The sequence below is a fragment of the Plectropomus leopardus genome, unplaced genomic scaffold (assembly GCF_008729295.1).
Source record: "Plectropomus leopardus isolate mb unplaced genomic scaffold, YSFRI_Pleo_2.0 unplaced_scaffold94382, whole genome shotgun sequence".
NCBI lineage: Eukaryota > Metazoa > Chordata > Actinopteri > Perciformes > Serranidae > Plectropomus > Plectropomus leopardus.
In genome coordinates this window covers 1-901 of record NW_024704097.1, presented here as the reverse complement: position 1 = coordinate 901, position 901 = coordinate 1, and the positions used below count along the sequence as shown (strand labels likewise).

General features: G+C 52.8%; 1 protein-coding gene across 1 annotated transcript; it reads left to right on the top strand.

The window, feature by feature from the left end:
- Positions 1-4: 4 nt before the first annotated feature.
- Positions 5-895, top strand: LOC121940820 (protein NLRC3-like; the record flags this gene model as incomplete). The annotated part of the gene is made up of 1 exon (XM_042483503.1): positions 5-895. A coding segment is annotated over one exon (891 nt), but the record flags the coding sequence as incomplete, so codon positions are not given.
- Between the last annotated feature and the right edge of the window lie 6 nt (positions 896-901).

Below are 901 nucleotides of genomic sequence, written 5' to 3'. Positions count from 1 at the left end.
TTTGGAGAACCAGGATGTCAGTCTGGTGGTTCTGCTTTCGTTCAGGGAGCTGAACTTGATCAGAGATGAGCGGCTCAGTCTCCTCTCGCTGCTCCATGTTTTCCATCCAACATTACAGAAGGTCACAGCAGAGGAGCTCGCCGTCTGTAACGTTTTGTTCATCTTTGACGGCCTGGACGAAAGCAGACTTTCTCTGGATTTCAACAACAATGAGGTCGTATCTGATGTCACACAGACGTCATCAGTCAACCTGCTGCTGACAAACCTCATCGAGGGGAATCTGCTGCCCTCGGCTCTCGTCTGGATCACTTCCCGACCCGCGGCAGCCAATCAGATCCCTCCTGCACGTGTTGACAGGGTAACAGAAGTACGAGGCTTCACCGACGCCCAGAAGGAGGAGTACTTCAGGAGGAGAGTCGGCGATGAAGAGCTGTCCAGCAGAATCATCTCACACATCAAGACATCCAGGAGCCTCCACATCATGTGTCTGATCCCAGTCTTCTGCTGGATCACGGCTACAGTTCTGGACCACATGTTGACCACAGAGCAGAGAGGAGAGCTGCCCAAGACCCTGACCGACCTGTACTCACACTTCCTGCTGGTTCAGACAAAGAGGAAGAAGCACAAGTATGATGAGGGACACGAGACGAGTCCACGGGAGCTGACGGAGGCTGACAGGGAAGTTCTTCTGAAGCTGGGGAGGCTGGCGTTTGAACATCTGGAGAAAGGAAACATCATGTTCTACCAAGAAGACCTGGAGCGATGTGGTCTGGATGTCACAGAGGCCTCGGTGTACTCGGGAGTTTGTACCCAGATCTTCAGAAGAGAGAGCGTGATCTTCCAGAAAACCGTCTACTGCTTCGTCCATCTGAGCGTTCAGGAGTTTCTGGCTGCAGTCTAC